The sequence below is a fragment of the Hydra vulgaris genome, chromosome 11, assembly GCF_038396675.1.
Source record: "Hydra vulgaris chromosome 11, alternate assembly HydraT2T_AEP".
In the NCBI taxonomy this organism is placed as follows: domain Eukaryota; kingdom Metazoa; phylum Cnidaria; class Hydrozoa; order Anthoathecata; family Hydridae; genus Hydra; species Hydra vulgaris.
The window spans coordinates 27525974-27546848 of record NC_088930.1 but is presented as its reverse complement, the minus strand read 5'-3'; the positions used below and the strand labels follow the sequence as shown (position 1 = coordinate 27546848).

The following is a 20875-nucleotide window of genomic DNA, read 5'->3' as shown; positions in this document are numbered from 1 at the left end:
GCAGGTACTTGGTTTCTTATGAAGCCACTACCATGTGCCACTACTGTAATTAAACTTTTAAATCAAAAGTTTAAAAAAAGTGTAAAATTAAAGTTTCCTTTTTAAGGTGTTAGGCTTTTTTTATTAAAAATTTATTATTAACATATATTGGTTAACATATAGTCTGGTATATTATGGTTATTAAAGACTAATTAAAATAAAGTTTCTTAACAACTTATAATTAGTTTGTTGTAACTCAATTTTAATGGTTAACATTTAAATAGAGCTCCCAGAAACTGTTAGTTTATATATCATATAAATATTTTACCACAAATTGTTAATTAATAGAACATCTTAATATTTTACCATAAACTGTTAATTGATAGAACATCTAAAATTTCACCATAAACTGTTGATTGATAGAACATCTAAACTAAAGTTACCAAATACTAAAATATGATAGCGACACCAATTTTATTATAAGTTAATTAGCTGCTTATTAATTGTTTCATAAATATAATTAATGAAAATCAAATAAATTTTATCTTGACTATTTATTGAAACCTTAAAGTTTTTTGAAGTTTTAAAGATTAAAATGGTCCAAAAAAGTGTTTTGCAAGAAAAAAAGATGGAAATAGTTCGATATCTGAGAGCCGAATGTAAAAAAAATATGGAAAATAGTTTTTTTTTTTTTTTTTCAACATTTTCACTTTCAACAAGGCTACAAGCAACCACTATTAGAGTTGGAAGTTACTGGAAGAGAAAAGATTATAGAGAAAGATAACAATTGACAAATGACTTAAAAGATTGCAAATATATGAATCAAGAAAACAGGATGGAAGGAAGCAAATTCCAAAGAACTGATGTTCGAGGAAAAAAAATGGATAAGTAAGAATTTTTTGAGCACTTAGGAACAGTCACAGTAAAAGGATAAGATTTAATAGAATGGTGAGTAACACGAGAATGAATTTTAGTAGATAGCACAAGAGACACTAGTTCTTTAGAGCAGTACCCGTTAAAGTATTTATAGAAGAGAGAAAGAGAAGCAACATTACCACAATGTTAAAATGGTTGGCGGTTGGCTGCTAGAGCAGGTCCAACTATGTTTATAATGCGTTTCTGCACATTGTCTAAAAACAAAAGGGCATCATTGGAAGATCCATCATAGATATGGTAACAGTATTCCATACAAGGACGGATTTGAGATTTATAGTGATAAAGAATCCGGAGTGAAAGTGACAAACACGATAAAAGGTTGCAACCTTAGCATATGGTAATTTTGCAATCAATTTGATATATGGTTTCCAAAAAAGATCAGAAGTAAAAGTTAATCCTAGAAGATGAAGGGTAGATGATGCATCGCGTACATTACCGTTTAAAAATATAGGAAGATCTAGATTAATACGATAATAATTAGCTGAAAAAAATTGAGTTTTACCTGAGTTATAGTTCACCAGCCACTGTGAGCCCCATTCTGCAGCAGAAGTGAGATCTGCTTCAAGCTCAAATACCTCCTCCAAACAATCAGAGAGTGTTGGCTTCTTATCAAGACAAGAATAAATGGTAGTATCATCAGCGAAAAATATCACTTTAGATGTGAAAATATCTGGAAGATCATCAATATAAATTTAAAAAGTATTAAAAAGAGGCTATTGATAGAACCTTGAAGAACCCCTGAAGTGACAGGATATGAAGAAGAGTGCTGTCCATTGAGGACAACTTTAATACTACAATTGGTAAGAAAGGCTTCAAAAGTCTTAAAGATGTTACCTGATATACCATGAGAAGAAAGCTTATGGAGGAGACCAGCATGCCAAACTTTATCAAAAGTTTTAGAAATTTCAAGAGAGATATCCTTAACCTCTTCACATGTATCTAATGCACGATCAAATCTCTTGGTTATTGCTGTCAGCAAATTAGCAGTAAAATTAGAAGAACAAAGTCCATATTAATGATCAGAAAGTAAGTTTTTAGATTCAAAATAAGAGATTAACTGTTTGTTAACTAAAGGCTCAAAAACCTTGCTTATGATAGGAAGAAAACTAATGGGGCAGTAGTTAGACAAGTCATATTGCTCTCCAAAGTTTTTGAAGATAGGGATAACAGATGCTGCTTTCAGGCTAGAAAACAAGACTTCAATAACCACTTGTTAAATAGTTTTGAAAGAATAGACATCAGCTCCAGAGAACACTTCTGCAAAACAGGTAGGTACAAGATAACAGGTATGTTGTCTGGACTGCAAGCTGTAGAAGAGTCTAAGTAGGAAATCACTTTAGATGCAGAAGCTGTAGTGATAGGAATGTCAAGCAATGGATCAACCTGTTTGTTGGCTATATCAGGTAGAATGCAACTAATGGAATCAAGAGGTGATATTGATGCAAAGTTCTTAGCAAATAGTTCAACTTTGCCTTTAGATGAGGTGACAAAATCTGAACCATACAAAAGAGGTGTATCAACAGATTTGCCTTTATTATAGATACTGTTAAAGTTTTCTCTAGAAGTCATGAGAGCTTAATTTTTGAGATGAAATATGAGATTTCGTGACCTGAGAATAGTAGGCTTTAGTGTTAGACAAAACTTTTTTATAGTGGTTTTTAGCTATAGTAAACAAACGTCTGTTTTTTGGAGAATCGTTTTGCTGATTGATATAGAAGTAATGATTTTGATTGGAAATTGCAGCAGCACAATGTGAAGAAAACCATGGAGAAAAGTGTGGCTTGACTTGGAATCGTCGAGAGGGAATAAAAGGTTCTATGCTGGCCTGAATCCAAGAAGTTATGTAAGAAGCACATTTGTTAACAGGAAGACAAAAATTTTCTATTATGAAAAAAATCAGAGAAAGAATCCCATTCAGCTTTAAGGTAGTTGTAAGAGATACGATAATGGGGGATTCTGATGATGAAGAAGAATGAGATAATAGTTTTAGGAAGATCAAATCGTGATCAGAAGCACCTTAGGGTGAATGTGGAGAAACTGAGCACTGACTAGGATCAGAAACGAGACATAAGTCGAGAAGAGAAGGTAAATGATTTGGGTTGTCTGGAAAGTGAGTTGGAAAGTTGACTATTTGAGTTAGGGATTGAGAGAGGCAAAAATTGAGGGCACTAGAGCCAAGTCATTCAGTGTGATGAGTATTAAAGTCACCAACAACAACAATATTGGCTGATGGATAAAGAGAGAGGGCTTGGTCAAAGTGATCAGAAACAACATCAAAAAGAGTGCAGTCTTGACATGAAGGAGAGCCCAATAGAACAAAGAGAAGAGCAATAGAGTGAAGTGGTGCTAAACAAAAGCACATAAAAGAATAGTCGGTGGATTCAAACCTAGTTTTCCAACAAATGGGTAAATTCTTACGAATGTAAATGCCCAGGCCAAGCATGTAACTATTGGAATCTTTACAAATTAAAGGAAGATAGCCATTAACACAAAGATCACAAAATTAGACAGGCGAACTCAAATTAGTCTTACAAAGAGCAGGTAGGTGTGGTGAACTTTGCAAGAGATAAGGCTCAACAGAAGAAAAGTTACTTCGAAGACCATGAATATTAGTGAATGATAGGTTTAGAGAACTTGGTTATGACAATGGTTTTTTGTGTTTTAGAGTTTTTAGAGCTTTAGTCATTTTTAAAATTTGTTAAAGAACTTGACTCAAAGCACAGATAGTACTTAGTACATTATTTAATAGCCCAAGCAATTGCCTCATTATTTTTAGCAAACCCTAAGCAATAACAGAAGGCTCCAAATGTGGCCTCAACAATGCGTACCAAAATTATGAACAGGGACATCATCCATGTGCAACATGGCACTGTTAGTACTCTGATATTTTACAGATGTTGATGAATTCAGCCTCCCTGGAAGCTACCACAGAGTTAGGCAAACCTGAATACCAGCCGTCCTCAGTACCATAAAACTGAGTTTTAGAGCTGTACCCTCATTAGGAGATAATAGAATGAGTTGCCTAGTCATAAAATCAGAGACGCAATTAAAACCCATGCATTGAGTTAAGAAAACCCAGCATTCAACATTTAAAACTGGAAGCAATGTATTATAAATACATATACGCCAGCCTAACAGATGAAGAAGTGGTGCGAGGATGGTCAACAAGTAGAATCTGTTTATCCTAGAAGGCCTTTTACAAATAGTTGCCGAATGCATTTAATTTCTGCCCAAGATGAGTTTTTTTATCAAGACACTATCTCTAGCCTCACATTCTCAACCAAGAGCCCCAAGGTAGGGGTGTTTTAAGAGTCGGCTTCTCGTAGCCTTTGCCTATAAAAGCATATCCTACAAGGCAGCAGGACATGAAGCAGCTTGCACTGGGTTATATGTTACAAGTAGCAGGACAACCTGACCTGATTAAAAAAAATATTGTCCAAGTGAGTGGAGGAAGTTACTATAAAATAGTGAATGTAATTAAGAAATTTGTTTGTGATTAGGAAAAAAGTTATATTTCCCCACAAAAAATTTTAAAAGTTATGTTGCAGCTGGTGAAATATCAAAATTCTAGAAAGTTTTCTCTATAAGATTGTAAATAATCAGTCTTTTAAAGTTATAAAATTAATTTAAAGACAAAGTACTTTATAATTGCAAGATTTATCTGCAGAGCTCAATGGCATCAATGATTACACATGATAGTGTAAGTAAAGATGCAGTTTAAATGATTTTGTTTGGACATTGAATTGAGTAACAGATCAGATAAAATGTAGAATGTAATAAAAAGAACAACTCATGTTCATTGTTAAAGATTGGAGTCAAGTTATTTTTAAAGATAAAAGCAATTTTTAAGCATTCAATCAAAGGTTTTAGTCAAAGTTGTTAAAAAGCAAAAAGTAGGAACGGCAAATGTGTATATCAAGAACAAAAAGTGGTTCAGTTTTTGGCATGAAGGTATAGATTTAACATATATTTAAAATGGTACCATTTATCATATACAAGGAAACATTAGAAACGTGCCAAAGTTAAAAACATAATGATTCTAAATAACAAAGTATTTTTTTTTTTAAATTCAAAGAAACATAGACGCATTAAAATCTATTTTTTGTCAAATAGTTTTATTAGTTTACTTTAATTAAATTTTTATTTTTATTTTGTGTTAATTTTTGAATGTGTAAGTAAAATTTAAAAAAGTTAAAATTAAAAATGTTGATATAAGGTGGAGCCATATGTGTTCTCATGCTAGTTTTTTAAATAATGTATCAATAATCATAGTAACATCGTTGGATGATGGGCATTTATATAGAAGCTTGTTTATGTGTGTCCTCTCTATGGTAAACTTCAATGCTTTTTTTGTGTGAACTATTTGTGTAAAGTTCAGTAATATCTGCAGTGATGAACATGAAGTCAAGTGAGGCGAGTTTGTTGCTCAATGGTGGCAAGGAAATGATTTGTGTCTATAAGGTATGCTGGGAATGATTCAGCAAGAAAGTATTATTATTATTTGAGTAATGAAATGAGATGACAAGTCTGATGGACCATCACAGGCTGATATAACTGAGTACATTAAGGCATTTGGTTTATATATTTGGGAAGGCCATAAAAAGTGGTGTGCAGCATGGTTAGTTAGGTTGTATGTATGAGACTGTTTCTTCATAATATTTTGAAGTTGATGAGATGATGTTTTTTATTGTGTACATAGTTGGGTCTATGGGTGTGTACATAGTTAGGTCTATGGTTTGTGTACATAGTTGGGTCTTTGGTTTGGGCAGTTTTTTCATTGATCTTCAACTTTATTCTCATACTCATTAATGTTTAAAATCACATTACTGTCTCCTACAGTTACTTACACCAAGAAACTAAAATCACATTACTGTCTCCTACAGTTACTTACAGCAAGAAACTAAAATCACATTACTGTCTCATACAGTTACTTCTACCAAGAAGCTAAAATCACATTACTGTCTCCTACACTTACTTAGGCCAAGAAACTAAAATCATATTACTCTCTCTTACAGTTATTTACACCAAGAAGCTAAAATCACATTACTGTCTTCTACAGTTACTTATTCCAAGAAACAAAAATCACGTTACTGTCTCTTACAGTTACTTACACCAAGAAGCTAAAATCACATTACTGTCTCCTGCAGTTACTTAAACCAAGAAACTAAAATTACATTACTGTCTCCTGCAGTTACTTATGCCAAGAAACTAAAATCACGTTAATGTCTCCTACAGTTACTTATGCCAAGAAATTAAAATCACATTACTTTCTCCTAAAATTAATTATTGATTTTTTATGTGCATCTATGTTTTTGTGCAGTAGTGTCATTTGTAACTTTATTAAAGTGAAGTATAAGTAATTAATTATAAAATATAGAAAAAAATTGAATTTTTAATAAGCATTAAATCTAGGTAATAAAATATTTATAGGGAGCCTACAGACAAAGAAACAGATGAAAAAAATATAATTTTAGAGATAAAAGAACAACTGGAGTCAGAAAGGTTTTTTTTAGAGATTTTTATTATTATAATAATTTTTCTAAATAATGTTCTTGTACACCATAAAATTTCATCAAAAATATTCCACATAAAAATTTGAACATTTTATTATTTTTCGCATAATTTATTTATTCATTTAATCTTTTTTTTCTATATACATATAATTTTTTATAGCTTACATTCATGATATTGTTTACTCTTGTTACAATTGTTATTTTTACTTGTCAGCTTTCATTTTTATTTCACATTTCAAATATAATTTAATTCTTGATTTTTATTTAAAAATTTAGTGTTGCTTTTTCAAGTCATTGCATATACATAAAAAAAAATCAGCAGAAATTCATACTTGAAGATATTAAATTTTTTCGCTTTTTTTTAGAGCTATGTATGTAGAACAGCATAAAAATGAAATCGAATATTACATGATACATTTGCTTCAATGGAAACGTTATAAAAAACAAAAGGTGTAAGTTTTTTACTCAACAGAAATGTTTTAAGTAACAAAAAAGTTTATATTTTTATATAATGATATATATTTATATTTATATATAAATATATATTTATATATTTTTAATATTTATTATTTTATTGATATTTATAAATTTTGAAATATTTCTGATATCTTAGCTCTATGAATTTTGCGCATATTAATTATATGATAGAAGGATGATCATTAATAAATAAAAATACTTTAAATCAAGTTCAATATAATTCAAGACAAATTGTTTTATATTTAGTTAATTAAATAAGTTCTTTAACTAGAAAAATCTTTATACACATTTACAGAAACTAATTTATATATCTATAAAAAAAAACTTTCATAACAAATCAATCTAACATAAACAATAATAACAGCTTGAAAGTTTAAAATTCATTTATAAATCTTTTATTTCTATTAGTTTTTTAAAATTTATTTATATTAAATCTGATGACCTCAAACAAGACAAAGATCTTTTTTATAAAACAAATTTTCACCTTGCTCAAAACACATAACAAATTTTCTAAATTTGGCAGCTAAATTTTTACTATCAGCTTTGCTGTACAATTTAAACCATTTTAAAACAAGATGTAACTTCTTCTCTTGATCCTTAACTGTATGCAACTTTTTAAGTTCCTTATTTACACTGTTATGCAAACACTCTTCCTTCTTGTCACTTAACAACCCAATTGTTTTATGTTGCTTAACAAAAAGTGTTAAATTAAAAATGAGCTCATGCATTCTTTGAGTAATACTTTCCTTTGGAAAGTAAGTATGAAACTTAAATGAAAATAATTTGTAAACAAAAAAACTTTCCCTTAAAAAGAATTAATTGCAACTTAAAAATACTTAATACGCAAAAAAAGTTATTCCTAATTCCATCTTCAATGACACTACAAAGTTTAGTGATTTCTCAAGAATATTTAACAATAATTAGCTAAATATACATCACTATGGTAAACTTGTGGATCAACCTTCATTTTTTAAAGAGCCTGAAGAATAGCTCTATCATGAGACCCTATGTTTTTTTTATTCATGATCCTCACACTATTTGCAATCAATTATAGTCAATATCTAAAACCTCACTTGCACTATTGTTAAATATTAAGACTTTTTTCAACCTGACATTTTAAACAACTGAAGTTTTTATAGTACACAATACATTCTTTTTAGGATCATTAATAATTTTAAAATTTTGATGAAATATTATGCACATACCACACTGCCTCCAATCAGTATTAAAATTGTATCTTGTAATCTGATTTGGAAAACAAGCTGTAAAAAACAAGGAACCTGTGCGAGCAGGCTCCTTGTTTTTTACAGCTTGTTTTTTATTGGAAGAATTTTGGGATGCGCATTCTAATTGAGAAAAATCATTTTACTTGCTAAGCATTCTGCCTATAGATTTTCAATGTCTAAAAATTATTTACCTAAAAAATATATAGCTTCTGCTGTAATAGAATATATAACACTTTTAGCAGCCCACATATCACTCAATCTTACATCTCCACTATTAGGTAATATTAAACCAGCCTTACAATATAAAGTCTTACATTCTTTTACTTATAACTTATACAGTTTTAACACTATATCTAATGTAATATGCAAATCAGGAGGCACTACATTTTCTAAAGTTTTTATTGGAGAAATTACAAAAGAAATAATTGAATGATGAAACATACCTAGAGTTCTAAGGTTTCCATCATGTCTATCTTCACACGAGTTTGCATTGTAAGCCCTTTCCATAGATTGTATAGCATAGAGGTTTTCAGAGATTTCGACTTGACTAGGTCTGTAGAAGTAGGAAAGCTAGTTGTTGAACTCCTATGTCCCAGAACATCATTGATTAAATGAAAGTCTCCACCTAAGAACAACTTAAGTTTTTTTTGCCATTTAATTTAAAATCTGACAACAGAGTGCTTTTAATGTTGTTGCTATAATGCCCAAGAAATACTTTCACAAAAATCTGAACTCTGACTTAAAATAAAATAAAATGAAAATAAATCATATACAGATCCACATGATTTAGAATTGATAACTTAAAAATGGAATTTCATATATTTCCCACTTTTATTTTCAGCAAAAAAGAGGTATACCTCTCGCAAAAAACCAACAATAGAGTTGAGATGGTCACCAAATTGAAGATTGTCAAATATCTCTTAATAAAAGATAGAAGTTTTCAAATTCTTATATTCATCTTCCCATCTTTCTTTCTATCGTATAGTTAAAAAATTTCCCTTTCACTTGAAAACATAAAAATTGACAACATAATAATATAATAAAACAAACTTGATAAAAGAAGATCTAACAGTTTTTCTGATTATTTGAAGAGAAAAGATCTGCGTAACTTTGTTTATTTATTTATTCATAATTTGTTTTGCCAAAATTATTGTTTTATTATAATTCCCCCTGATAATAGTTTGAGACATAAGGCATGTAAGGTTACATTATTGCTTTAAACTTGTTGGAAAATATGATAAGTTTGAAAACATATTGCCTGACATAGCTAGAAGTACATAAAATATTTTTATAATTTTAATATGCATAAATGGTTGAAATTTTAATAACTTATGTCATCCATTGAAAATAACTTGTTTTGCATTTAAAAAGGATAATTTTTATAATATAAATGCATTAAAAACAGACTTTTTTTTGAAAAACACTTGGGCGACATAAGATTCATATAGATTAGACATTCATGGATATAATCCGAATTTCAACAGTCTAGCATATAGAAAAGTCAGCCAATCTTAGTTGGCCCAAAGCAGGTTTTCCATAAAAATTGCAAAAAATAGAAAAGTGATCCCAAATCATTAGCAATATTTTAACATATTTTTGTTTTATTCCATCTAATGTGAATATTTATTTAATAAAGAATGATAGATCTTTTATAATTTTTATTTGGAGATAAAAGTGTTAATAGAAAAAAAAAACTTTTATTTTAAAGTTAATGAATTTTTAAAATTTTGGTGCAGAAAGTTTTTTTATAAACTTGTGACATAATGCCCATTTTTACATTGCAGGAAACATCCGTGAAGTTTGCATATGTATTTGATAAATGAAATACTGTAATAATGTAAATACTGTATTTGATAAATGAATAAAATTTAAAGGATAAACACTAGTTTAAAAAAAATTCTAGTCCTTTAAAAATTTGTTGTTCTTTTTATATTTTATATTTAACATTGTTATTATTTTGTTTATTACAGGATATATTTCTTTTAATATTAATTTTAATATTTATGTGTTTTATTTACAGAATTTTTAATAATTATTATTATGTTATTAATCAACTCAAAAGTTTGTGAATTAGATGTTTTAAAAATTTGATTTTAATTTTAGAAAAAATTGTTAAAAAACACAACAGCTGCAAACGTAGAAAATCTTGTTAAACTTGCGGATTTAGAAGGTATTTTATTTAAATTAATGTTAAATTTTGATCAGTGTGTGTGTGTATATATATATATATATATATATATATATATATATATATATATATATATATATATATATATATATATATATATATATATATATATATATTTATATATATATATATATATATATGAATATATATAAATATATATATCAGCCCTTGGAATTAGGAAAAATGAGGTTGGCATCAGACCCTAATTCCGAGAGCTGATATATATATATAAAACATGTTACAATTAAAAATCCGGACAAACTTTGAGATTGATTATCTTTTGAATGGAGTTATCAATTTTATAAATTTAAAAAGCATATTAACAAAACGTTTTTATTTTACAAAATAAAAAAAAATTATTTGTTAATCAGTCCATTTCCCTGAACAGTCAACTCTTGTAAAGGTACTCGCCCCAAGTGAAAAATGCAGAAATGGTTAAATTTTCTAGTGGCTATATTTGACCAGTATGTGCACCAAGTATTTTTAATGTTCCTTTTTCTTGTTTACCAACACCAAAATCAGTGCATTGCTTGACTTCAGCTTTGGTAAAAAAGAAAAGCCTGAAGATCAGTAACTTAATTATTTTATTAAAAAAAATAATATTAATTTGTTTTAGTAATTCTATCCTGAATTACACAAAAAGTATTAAAATATTGTAATATCTCAGCTAAAAGATCATATGTATTTTTATGTAAAATGATTTTAAAGACAATAGTTGTTTATGATAAGTGTGCATTGTGTTTGCTGCTAACTTTTTCTGCTTTTAAACTTGGCATTAGCATTCTATTAAGTAATATATTGAATAAGAGCAATGGCTTGGTCTTCTACTCACAATTTTATGATATTGTCAAAAAGGTGACAATTATTCTTTCAAATTATGAATTTGAATTAAAATATGCAAGCAAGCAAAATATATGAAGTAGTAGTATAGAGCTCTTGCTTCATAAGTCAGAAGTTCCGAATTTGATCCCCACCACGTCCCTCGTACTACCACGCTCAACTTGTTTCTCTGCACAGTGGCCTTGTTTGTTAAAGTCAGTGTTTTGGTGTTATAGAGTTGAGAGAAGGTTATAACCATAATTAAGTAGCCTCCTTACCTGTAGTGGCTTTTATGGAATGGTGAATTATTAAAAAAAAAAGGAAACTAAATTTTATTACAAGACAATTTAATATGTTGTGTGACAAAAGTTTTATTATAGCTGATAACTACTTTGCTATTTTAGCCTTTTTATAACTGCAGTTATGAAAAAATTTTATGATGCGACTTTTTAGTGTTTTCAAGTAAACAAAAGCTGCAAGTCTATATATTTCTGCCACAAACATCTTTTTTTACAAAAAACATTAAAAAAGTTAAAGACTAATTATTAAAAAAATTTATTAATTATGAACAACTTAGGTAGAGTTAAATAAAAAGTTAAATAAAAATAAAAAAGCCTAAGTACGTGATTTTGATAAATTTTTTTTCATACAATACTCTATTTGATTTCTTTTTTGGCAGAGATATTTAGCTTGCCCATTGTCTGCATACACTAATCTTTAATTTCAGTTTAAAAATCCTCAATCTGATGGAATTCAAGCACATTAGCAGGGTTTATGTCTCTCTGCACATATTCAATATTTTTGCCTTTTAGGTAATATTGAACATTGTTTAAATAGTGTGCAGAGACTAGAATGGCTTGTCTTTTCATTGATAATTTTGGATATATACTGCTGGAAAAAGGTTAAATCTTTAGGCTAAGCTATGCTGCCAAACTCTGTCTTTCTTATCATTTGATTTTTCTGGGTTTCTTAGGCGTTTTTTTTGGAGTCTGACCACTTCTAACTTTTCCTCCTGGTCCTATATTGATCTCTTTTTGCTGCAGTATATTGGACATGGTTGATTTTGGGACATTTTCCATGCCAAAGTAATATACATACATACATACATACATACATACATACATACATACATACATACATACATACATACATACATACATACATACATGCATACATACATATAGATCATACTATATGCTGAGTTTTTTAGTTTTGTTTAAAGTTTTACAAGGGTTGATGTTTTTTTCATAATTGTGACTGTTGTAGCAAAAATGCAAATTATGTGAACCAACAAAAAATCAATTTTGTGAAAAATAGTGTACAAAAATGATAGATGAAACCAAGTAATTTAAGTTGAAATTATCCTCTTAATAATATTATTAAACTATCTAGTTTTGTTCTTTCGATACTGTGATTGTTTTATTTGGAGTTGGAAAGAGTACGATGTTAAGTTTATTTATTACTCTTGATGCTTCTTGTTCCTAACATAGCTCAAAAAAGAGAATATTTCTAGGCAAGTAAAAATATAGATTTGAAAAATGGTTTACAGAGAAAAAATTTTTCATTTCTAATATTTTGTTATGCAATTCAGCCTAATTTCTTTGTTTTCTTTTCTTGGTTTCAATGACTCTTTTTTGATAACTTATCTTTTTTTTTCTCAATGTCTCTCGGTTTCTTGCTTTATAATCTTTTGATTTTCCAGCTTCTGTTTTCAATACTTTTTGTTATAGATAAAAAGTTTCGCTAAATTAAAATAATAAAAATATTGCAAATATTGCACAAAGAATGGCATTTCATCTGTAAAAACTTCTTTTTAAAAAAATGATGTTTGTTAAAAAATGATACTTCTTTGACATTAATTTAATTAAAAAAAAAAATTAGAAATACTTTAACAGACTTATTTATGCTCTTTAAACAAACAGCAAATATAACAGTAATTTTTTTTTGTTATAAAGTTTTTTTTTTTATTATTATTCTTGAATAGTTGAAAGTAGAGTTTAAACCAAAATGATAATTTTCAGTTAAAAATTTCTTTTCAAAATGAAGTTCAACTGATTGTTTTGTTAATAACAATATAGTAAAAAATTTCAAAATGAATTTCATATAAAATCTTTATTACTAGTTACCATATCTGAACAATTGATAAAATGTTAATTCAATTTTGTTGCTCAAATAGCAAAAATTTCACCAAACTTTTTTTAGCAGTTACAAAATTAAAACTAAAATAGAGAACAAAATATTAATAAAAACAAATTTAAAATTATATTAACAAGTTTAAATTATATTAGACAACATTATGGTATACCATACCATAAAGTTGCCTAAGTTTAAGTCGGTCAGTTAAGCTTTGAAAATCATACCTTAGGTTTAAATTAACATTTTTTAATGCTATTTTCTGAATTGTACATACATTGTAAAAATTAAATAAGAATAAAACTTTTGAACTTCTAATTCCATCTCATAAGTTTGGTCACTATATACATTCCAATGAAAACATCACAATATTACAAGTTTAAATTCCCACCAACACATCACAGTGTCACAAATTTATAATTGAAATAACACAACGCAATATCGCAAATTAAGCATCAAAAGTTCTGAAAATTGCTAGCTCTTATGTTATTTTATAATAAAATTGTAAGGTTTTTAAATCTTTAATTAAAAAACACTTAATCTCTCATCTTGAACCTAATAACTTACTTTCTGATCATCAATACGGATTTCAATCTTCTTCTACTGCTGATTTGTTAACTCTAATAACTGATAGGTTTTATTGAACATTAGATAGATGTGGAGAGGTTAAGGTTATTGCTCTTGACATTTCTAAAGCTTTTGATAAAGTTTGGCATGCTGGTTTTCTCCATAACCTCTCTTCTTTCGGTGTATCAGGTAATATCTTTAAGATTATTTAATTCTTCTTTTCCAATCATAGTATAAAAGTTGTCCTCGATAAGCAGCACTCTTCTTTGTTTCCTGTAACTTCAGGGATTCCTCAAGGTTCTATCTTTGGCTCTATACTTTTTTTAATTTACATTAATGATCTCTCATAAATGATATTACCATTTATTTTTGTCTTGATAAGAAGCTGATACTCTCTGATTGCTAATCATTATTGCAATAATCTAGATTTTCCTATATTTATGAATGGTAACTTGATTAGTCATCTGCCTCTCATCTTCTAGGATTAACTTTTACTTTTTATCTTTATTGGAAACCATATATCAAATTCATTGTAAAAAACCATCTGCTAAGGTTGCATCTTTTTATTGTGCTCACCACTTTTTTCCTCGGGATTCAATTCTTTATGTCTATAAATCTCAAACTCAAATCCATTCTTGTACGGAGTTTTGTTGCCATATGTTTTTATTTTTTTTTAGACAAGGTACAAAAACACATTGTAAACATGAATGAATCTGCTCTTGCAGCCAACCTTTAACCATTGTCACATCGCGGTAATGTTGCTTTATAAAATTCCTCTTTTCTTTAATAGTGGTTGCTTGCAGCCTTGTTGGAAGTGAAGATGTTTGAAAAAAAAGTTGTAAGAGGTATGTTGAAAGGGGGATTCTGGTGATGAAGAATGAAAAAATTGTTTTAGAGAGCTCAAACCAGTATCAGAAGCACCTAAGGGTGATTGGGGAGAAAATGGGCACTGACTAGGATCAGAACAAGACATAAGTTGAGTAGAGACAGTAAATGATTTGGATAGTCTTGAAAGCAAGTTGGAAATGTTGACTATTTGTGTTAGAGATTAAGAAAGGCCAAAGTTGTGGGCTTTAATGCCTGCAGAGTCTTTGACACTAGAACCAAGTCATTCAGTGTCATGAGCATTAAAGTCACCAACAACAATGATATTGGCTGATGGATAAAGAGATAGGGCTTGGTCAGAAATTACATTAAAAAGACTGCAGTCTTGAGATAAAGGAGAGCAATATAGAACAAAAAGTAAGGTGATAGAGTGAAGTGGTGCTAAACAAAGGCATATAAAAAAATAGTCTGTACATTCAAACCTAGTATTCCAACAAATGGACGAGTTCTTACAAATGTAAATACCCAAGCTAATGTGACTATTGGAGTCTTTACGAATTTAAGGAAGATAATCATTTAACACTAAGATCACAAGATGAGACAGTTAAACTCAAATTAGTCTCACAAAGAGCAGTTTGACTCAACAGAAGAAATGTTACTTTAAAGACCACGAATATTAGTTAATGCTAGATTTAATGGACTTGGTGATGATGATGGATTTTTGTGTTTTATAGTTTTTGGAACTTCAGTCTTCAATTTTTTTTAAATGTAATTTAGAAATCAGCTTTTATTAAGTTTAATTTAGAAATCTACTTTTATCAAAGTTAATTTACTAATCTAATTTTATTAAATTATACAAATCTAAATAACAACAAGTTAGCTATCAATTAGTAATAAAACATAGTAAGTATTTGTTTATGAGAAGTTTATTGTTTCTTTAAACATAAAAGGTATTTATAACTGTTTATGAAAAGTTTACTATAAAAATATTTTGTTATTTATTTTGTTTAAATTATTGTATTTAGTTGAAAAACCAATAAAGCCAAAAGATTTTGATGAAGAAAATTCTAGAAATCTTATACTTGATCATATGAGAAAATATCACAGAAAACCTGGTTATTATATTTCTTTTTTATTTTAGGTATATTTCATTCATAAAATGTATTTTATATGAGTGTATATATATATATATATATATATATATAAATATATTTATATATATATATATATATATATTATATATATATATATATATATAAATATATTTATATATATATATATATATATATTATATATATATATATATTATATATGTATATATATATATATATATATATATATATATATATATATATACATATATATATATATATATATATATATATATATATATATATATATATATATATATATATATATATATATATATATATATATCACAAACAATTCATAGTAAGGTTGCAATTTTTCGTTATCATTTTTGTCTTATGCTGTATTTATAATGTATGTGTGTGTGTGTATATATATATATATACACACACACACACACACGCACACACACATATGTATATATTTGTGTTTGTGGTGTGTTCCACTGCAGAAAGTATTTAAGTAATCAATTTTTGATCTCTTTTTTGTCAATTTTTAACAGGTGAATATTAAACTAGACACATGAAAGTTTATTAAAACTATACTTTTAATAATATTTTGATTAATGTTGATGAAATTCATAAATGCAGTGACAAGATTGGATTGTCAAAAAAAATATCCTCATCGAAATCTTTACCAGGAATTTTAAAAAAACAAGCATTCTTTTTAAGTTAAAAATATTACCGAAAGAAAGAAAAATGTTGAGGAAATTTTTAATAAAAAAATGGCATCGTATTAGATTTAAAACATCTGTTTCTTTTATAATAAACTTTTATTTTGAAAAAAAAAACATATAATTTATTATATTAATATAATATATTGATAAAACTATAATAATATTTTATTTTATGGTAAATAACAATAGTTCCAAATACCACAGTGTCTTTCCAAACACTCCAGGCAATTACCAGTTAATGCCAATTTTAACTTTGTTATATCATCAACATTTCTTCTGCAAGAGAACCATGGCTTGGCCCAGTGATCTACAATAAAATTGAACACCTCTATTATTGATTTTATTTTTGTCTGAGTCAAAAGCATATATTTCAAGCAATAGATAGCTCTTGAATTCCATCGTGCATTTGAAATAAGCCCTGGTTTAAAAAATGATTTGTGGGTTAATACATTGTGTCTCGATAAGAGTTGTACCCTTTACACAACAAATCCAGTTCCGTATAATCATTCCTGCCATGTTTTTTACTTTTAATAACTGACTCGTTAGGCTTGTATTTTTCAATTAAATTATGGTAGTTACTAATTAACTCATTAATGAATCTCATAGGCCATATCTCATTTTTAAAGTATATAATTGGCATACAGCATCTATGATTGCTGTTGCCTGACTTCATCTAGTTGTATTGAGAATCCTGGACCCACTATAATTCCCTTCAGATGCACTTGGTTTTCCTGCTACTACATTAGTCAAGTTTTATATTTTACCATCTAGTTCAGATACCAGCTTTTATTCAAATTTAACATTCGAACGCTAAAATATAATATTATGGATTTCAAGCAAAACTAATTTAACTTTGGTGTAACTAATTTCTCCTCACCTGTTATATTTTTATTTTCGGACAAATCTCTCTAAATTAATTTCAATTATTTGAGTTTATTAAATTAATTAAGTTCTTTTATTTAAGTTGTTTTAATAATTCCGAAAGTCATTGTGCTTTCTAATATCATATGGTGAAAAACACTTCATTGTAAAATGTTATTTTTACTGTGAATTTATTGAATTATCTAAATTATTTTACTCTGGAAATGGAGTTGGCATCTTCACTTTATTGCTGGCCAATATTTGACTTTTTTTTAGAAGAAAATTAACAAAAGAACTTTTGCAATTTTCATGTAATGTAATTTTAAAAATACACGATAAAGTTATACTTTTCCAAAAGCTTCATCATAAAACTTAAATTTTTTATTAATATTAGTCTGTCGATATTAAATTTTGTTTTTTTGTTTGATGTTTTGAATAAAGATGAAGCTTAAAAAGAAAGCTTAAACATTTTAATTTTGAACTTGTGTTACATAAGTATACATAAGTATACATAAGTATACATAAGTATACATATAAGTATACATATAAGTATACATATAAGTATACATATAAGTATACATATAAGTATACATAAGTATACATAAGTATACATACTTGTGTTACATAAGTACATAAGTACATAAGTAAAATAAAACTAAGCGAATTAAATCGAAAAATTTGGTCTCTTTTTAAAAAATGCTTTTATTATTTACATAATTATAAAAAAAAAATTGAATTTGCACTTACTCTTCAAGAAAAACTATTTTCGATTTGAAGACTATTATCATTTTTAAAGAAAAATCTCTAGGTAAAAGAGCGACCAATTATTTGTATTATCTTTAAATGAATGGAAAATAAATACCACCATCAATATTACTGATATTGCTTTTAAATAACTTCTACCAATTGTTAATGAACATTTTTTTTATATATGAAATAAATCTTTATATTTTAAGGCATTTTGAATAAGTTACACTATTCAAACTATTGGCTGTCTAAATAATGATAGTTGTATTTTAAAAGATGTTCTTTAGAAAGAAAAAAAAAGTTTTTCTGGGCTCCTAAAGTTGCATATCTAAATTAGACCAATTGGTCTTGATCTGGCCTTGCAAATTGACTTTAATTACCTCTTACACCATAAATAGATAAAACACATGTTAAATATAAAGAATATAAAAAAAGAAATATGCGAACAATTTTCCACATCTTTAGCTATATACAAATTGTGATAGCCACGCATGGTTTAACTGAACTTATTAATGACCTAATATGGGTCTGGCTACTTTTTCAACTGGCTTCTTTTTTGCCACAAGCAATAAATTGATTTTCTGTAAATTATCAGCTCACCTATTATTTCCTTGCTGAGGTATGGGCTGATTTTGGTGGAAATCTTCATTAATAATTGCAGGATAATGTAAGTTTAATATATAGTGTCAAAATAACATGTTTGTTTTCAGTTATTATACAGTTTGTTTTCAACTATTAATTGAACTTTTTTATTATTTGAAATGAGTATTGAACTCGCAACATCATTTTAAAAGTTTAAGTACAATTCATGATAAAAAATATTCAAAATATTATAATGTTTAATGTTTAAATACTGTACCTTTAAGCTTCACATAATGTTCTAATTTTTTCTAGCAATAAATTTTTTATACTTTTTAAGTTAAGAATTTAAAGATTTGGAAAAACTGTGTGTTGAAGTTAAAATTTTAAACCTAATAATATTATACTGTAAAATATACGAGTTCAAGAAGGCCCTGCAACTTTTTTTGTTTTTTTGTTTTATCTAAAAACTCAATAAGTTTGCATAATAAATTAATATATGGCATGCAAATTATATAGGGCCAATAAGAATAGACCCTGTGGTTGTCATAAATAAAATGAAATAATGCAACTTTTAAAAAATGTAAGACATCTTATAAATTAAAATAATTTATAGTATAAATAACTTGAAACTATTTTTTTTAATTAACTTTATTAGTTTAGACAGATAATTTTAGTAATATTTACAAATTTACATAAACAAGTATATTTTATATAAATATATATACATTGTTCATGTAATTAAAATATCCTTAGACATTAGGTTTTAGTTCATATTCTTCTAGTATGTGTTATGACTTTATTTGTTTTGGTGTTTGTAGGTTTTGTATTTTTATTCCGTCTGTGTTGCTTACCTAAGTTGCTTGTTTTAATTACAAGCTTCACTTTACACTGCTTTTATGTTGTTCTGAACATCTGTTCTACATATCTTTCTTTTTTTTTATTGTCTTATTCTTCTAAATTTTTTCCTCGCTTTATTTAGACTTGACAATTCTAGTCCTTTGATGCAAATATTTGCATTTTTTTTTAATTAAGGAGATAAAATTACTTTTGAATGTTGCACTTAGTAAGTTTACTAATATTCTTTACACCCCATCTTTTGATATAAATAAAATCTACAATTTCTTTAGATTACTTTGATAAAAAGAATGTTTGCATTAAGATATTTTATTCAATCTATGTAATTTATATTAAATCAATGTCTGTAAGTATTATTCAAGAGCTCTAAGTTATGATAAGAGCAGGCACTGTTTGTTTTGACCATCTAAAATTTTAAATTTTTTTGAGGTTTTTTCAAAAGTTGTTTTGACTCTGTTAGTTGCCTATATTTGATTGCATAATTCTGGTATTGCTTAAAGATTATGGAGAATAGATTTCTATAAAACATTGTTAATGCAAATTTTTTTCTTTGTTGTTCCTTTATTGTTTTACTTTAAAGTAGAGCACTTTATGTTAACAATATATAAATGCTTTATGTTAACAATATATATATGCTTTGTGTTAACAATATATAAATAGGGTTTATCGGTTCCAGGTACTCGGACTCTGCGAGTCTGTGGGTAAATACCCAGATCCGATACCCGGTTTAAGGCTCGGCAAGTCTCATGGTTCGTATGTTTTGCCTTGTTTTGTAGACAGCATTGTGTCATCCAGCTGGATCCCTACCTTTTCTAGAAAAATATAGTAGTAGGGTTTTTAAATCTAACTTAAAGTTGAACTTGGCCACAGCTATTTAGATGTTTTTAGAGCATTCAAGTTTATGTATGTTTCCATGTATGTCCGAATACACACTAAAAGAATTAACTTCATAACTTAAATTTTTTCTAATCGAATGTTTTTATATATAAGCGAATCTTTAAAGGATTTGCTAATAAAATATGTTTCTATATTGGCAAATGTTTTAAAAGCTTTTGCTAATATAAAAACTTTTGATTAGAAAGATTGAAGTTAATAAGTTAATTCTTTTAGCACGTATATCAAAATCTTAAAAAAAAAACACTTTTCATTTATTAATTACTTCTCTATTTTAGGAAAAAAGTGAAATATAATTTTACTAGAATATTTTTTACAGCCCCATTATGCCGAAGCACTCCAAAGTGTGGAAGTATTTCACTCAATGTATCGATTTGAAAAGTGGAAAATGGAATAAGTGTTCAACGATAATATCAAACAAAGATGGAAATACTTCATCAATGATTAA

General features: G+C 27.6%; 1 protein-coding gene across 2 annotated transcripts in view; it reads left to right on the top strand.

Moving 5' to 3' along the window:
* LOC101236768 (coiled-coil and C2 domain-containing protein 2A) overlaps positions 1–20875 on the top strand; it is a 124912-nt gene that overhangs the window by 66961 nt on the left and 37076 nt on the right. For both annotated transcript variants that reach the window (XM_065810640.1, XM_065810641.1), the window contains exons 15-18: positions 6346–6417; positions 6794–6878; positions 10235–10301; positions 15689–15778. In XM_065810640.1, coding sequence (XP_065666712.1) covers positions 6346–6417; positions 6794–6878; positions 10235–10301; positions 15689–15778 — 314 coding nt within the window. The remainder of the gene's footprint in view (positions 1–6345; positions 6418–6793; positions 6879–10234; positions 10302–15688; positions 15779–20875) is intronic.